Below are 3,760 nucleotides of genomic sequence, written 5' to 3' on the forward strand. Positions count from 1 at the left end.
TTGAGTATATACTTAAAATGTTATCACCATTCCTAGATATGTTAATACGTTTACAAATAAACAACTGTAAATATAATGGCTGGTTATTGCCATTAATGGGTGTGGTCATACAAATTTTATAAAATTGTAATTTATAATGTAGGTACTTACATAATTACATTATTTGAACACGTATTTATTTATTGAGTGTTATCTATAAGGTTTTCATAACTTAATATATTTTAAGTAGATTATACTCATTAAAAAATGAAAATATACGTATTTTAAGGAACGAATAATTATTTAGAACAATTTAATTGTAAATTAAAATAAATGATAATTATATATTGATGATTTTAAGTAGAAACATAAAAACATAAATATATTTTGCGTCATTAAAAATGAAAAAATTACGAATTTACGATTAATTAATTGATAATTAGTATAATTTCGGTAGAGACAAATAATTGAGTCAAGTTACCATTTGACATTCAATATTTTTTGTGAAAATGTAAAAGCCCTCATATTCTAATTTGTGAAATATTGATGAGTTGATACTATAATCATGATTTATAACTTTAAAAAGGTATATAGGTATAATAAATAACAATATGTAGACATTAAATAGTAAAATTAATAATTTATTAATACAAATAAAAACCCACAAGATAAATACACCCTTAACCAATATAAATAAAATAAAAATAAACAATCGTGTGCAATACAACAGAGTGACGTACAATTATTATGATTAAAAATTATTGTTAAAATAATGAACTAGCTGCGCGAACTACGCGGAAATGCTGAAAACTAATCTCTTTTAGCGAGTTTGTTTAATATCGCCGAGTACATTTTATCGATGGAATTCGCATACGCTTGGATGTCGAGATTGCCTAAGTCCGCGACGGTTCCTTCGTTGTTGTACGCGTTCGACGTGCCGTAGTTGACCGGTCCGTTGTTGATGGTTCCGATGCCGATGATGCCTTGATTGGCGGAACTGTTCTTGATGGTACCCTTGTTGCGGTTACTCCGGTCGAAGTTCTTGACTTTCATGTTACCGTTGTTAAAATAACCGTCCTCGACCAAACCTTTCTTGACGTCTTCTCTGTTGCCGGAGCCCGCGCTCACGATGTCCACGTCAGCGTCGTTATCGCCGGACCCACCACTGCCGCTCGAGCTGTTTACAATCGTCGCGGTGTTTCCACCCACGTCATCGGCGGTGGTGCGGTCGGTGTCGGGACGACTGTTTCCGCCGTCGACGTTCGAACGGTTCGAAACCGATGCGGTGTTGACGGTGACGGGCTTGCGGGCACCTTCGGGACTCGCCCGGGTAGCTTTTGGTCTGCCGGCGCTGTCGTGGGCGTTGTCGTCGTGCGGCCCGTCGGTGATCATGAGCGGAGCGGACGGGTGGCTGTCGTTCGCGTTCTCCTGGCGATCGCCCTGCTCGACGTTTCGTCGGACGCGTTTGTGCGCGGCGCTGTTTTCCGGAGATCCGGTGACGGAAGATTCGTTTCCGGCCGGCGAACTGCTGCCCGCGGCGGTAGGGTACGTCGGCCGTTGGTCGGCGTCGTTCGGAGAACGGTTTTCGGGCTCGTTTACGGCCGGACTGTCGTCAGCGGACAGCGCGATGGAAACGCCATTGGCTCCTTCGGGCGCGGTTAAGTTGATGTTGGCGTTGTTGATGGTACCGTCGTTGATGTTGTAGTTATTGGTCGTATTGTAGTTGATGGTGTTATTGTTATTGACGATCGTTGCCGGGCGAGCGTCGCCTTCGTTTTTTTTCGGCGATTCAGTCGTATTTTTTCCCCCCGTTTCGACCGCCGAGACGTCGATCTGACACAGTTCCTTGTTGTCTTCTACAATGTTGGTCACCGACTCGTACACTTTGGACGGGTCGTCGGACTGCGTGACCTTCTCGTACTGGTAAACGTCCTCGTGGTACTCGGTCGTGTACTCGGTGATCACCTGGGTGATCTTGGTGATGGCCATGCGCACCGAAGTGTTGCCGTCGCCGAGTGGTTCTCTGACCTGTTTGAGCACCAACAGCTGGTCAACGGCTACGCACTTGAGCCCGTCGTGGCACGCCTGTTTGAGCTTCGCCAGTTCCTCGTCGGACAAGTCGTTCGGCGATTTTTCGGCTGTCGCGTCGTCCAACCGCTGTGGTGAGTTAATCGTCAAAGACCGTTGCTTGATGTCCGTCCAAATGCTCGAGCTCTGGATGGCCATCACGTATTTCAGGTTCGAAGATCGGTCGCCGACGGCCACGACTTGTGCCGAATCGTCGATCTGGCCTTGGATTTGTTCTTCTTCCATGTAAGTGACGCGCGTCGGTGTAGTGCCGGATGAACGGCCGAGCACCGTGGACATGGCCAATGTCGACGCCAACATGATAGCGAACAACATTTTCTTCATTGACGTTTTAAAAAGGATTATCGAAATAGGTGTAGTAGGTACGTGTGGTCACGTTCCCTACTGATCGATGAGTATTGGGAATAAGTTGATATAACTGCAGTTTTTCTAATGAGAACGGTTCGAACCAGATTAATTAAACACGACCTGTAAGTTTGTACAGCTGGTCTCAAGTTTTTCGTAATTCGATGAAAACAATACGAAGTACTTGTAACTCGTTTAAAAAGGCCAAACTCGATACCAACCTATAAAATGTAAGCCCGCAACGTAATTTGGCATAGATCGCGTTTATTACTATTTATGTTCTACTATATAACCAATGGGAAATGTTATTTGTTCTCCAGTCGAGATTTTCGTTGATTCGCATTCATAGTTAAATGTAGACATATGTGTTATAATTCTCAGGCTTGTGTAGTGTTGTACATAAAACAACCAATTAACACCATCTTTAGACAATATATTAATGCACTTTAAATTATATTACGTTCTTTATTTTTTTTTAAATTTATTCTAGTATACGTAGGTAGGTACCTAAATAATTGGAACGGGTTTTTAATCCTAATAGTTTTACCGTTTTGAATATCTTGTTTTCCTCCAATATATATGGGAAAACGCTTGACAATATAATAATCTTATAAGATTTAGTTTCGTAAATAATGCGTATTGATAGAATCAACACGTAAACGAATAATAATTTTATTACGTGATTTCCAATCGGTATTAGAAATTTAAATGTAATTACTGACGTAATGTTATGAAATTAGGTAGGTACGTTTAAATTCAATACGAAAGTATTCATTGTGTTAACACGCGCGGAAGAATAACTTTTATTTCAGTGTAAGATGTTTAGACTCTAAAACTTTACGCGCATGAAACTGATGTGTGTTAAAATAGAAAAGGTAAAAACTAAAAGTTACACACAAAGCACGTATCTACATATCGCATTTGAAACAATCTACGAACCCTTTCTCTTATCTATTTGGTAAACCCCCGTCCATTTAACTCGGATGAATATCGTAAATAAATGTTTTTCACTAGGTATAATTCATGTTGCGTGTATCAAAGTGCAATATAAGTTAATTATTATACACACTATAAGCTGCGTAATACTGTTAATAAAATATATTGGACATTTAATACAATATAGCATACACAAGATACAAATTTGATAAAATGTGTACATTGAGATAGATTTCACGTTTAGGATGTTTTTGAATTTTTAACGACCACTGGATGACAAGTAATAAAGTTAGCTCAATATTTTATGTTCTGGAGTCTATCAAACAAAATAAATATTAACTTGTTACCATTGGTATTAAGTAGCGCACAAGACGTAGCTTGATCTCAATTGCAGCTAACGATTAATATTAAA

The 3,760-nt window shown here is 39.8% G+C and overlaps 1 protein-coding gene across 1 annotated transcript; it reads right to left on the reverse strand.

Annotated features, from left to right (window-relative positions):
- Positions 1 to 599: 599 nt before the first annotated feature.
- LOC132917004 (putative uncharacterized protein DDB_G0282133) lies at positions 600 to 2,473 on the reverse strand. The gene has a single exon (XM_060977502.1). The coding sequence runs from the start codon at positions 2,389 to 2,391 to the stop codon at positions 790 to 792; it is 1,602 nt and encodes a 533-aa protein (XP_060833485.1). The 5' UTR covers positions 2,392 to 2,473; the 3' UTR covers positions 600 to 789.
- Positions 2,474 to 3,760: the final 1,287 nt, after the last annotated feature.

Source organism: Rhopalosiphum padi, chromosome 1 (genome assembly GCF_020882245.1).
Source record: "Rhopalosiphum padi isolate XX-2018 chromosome 1, ASM2088224v1, whole genome shotgun sequence".
NCBI classification, from domain to species: Eukaryota; Metazoa; Arthropoda; class Insecta; order Hemiptera; family Aphididae; genus Rhopalosiphum; species Rhopalosiphum padi.

Coding starts and splice junctions, on each gene's coding strand:
- LOC132917004 (XM_060977502.1), bottom strand. CDS start 2,391: ATGAAGAAAATGTTGTTCGCTATCATGTTGGCGTCGACATTGGCCATG.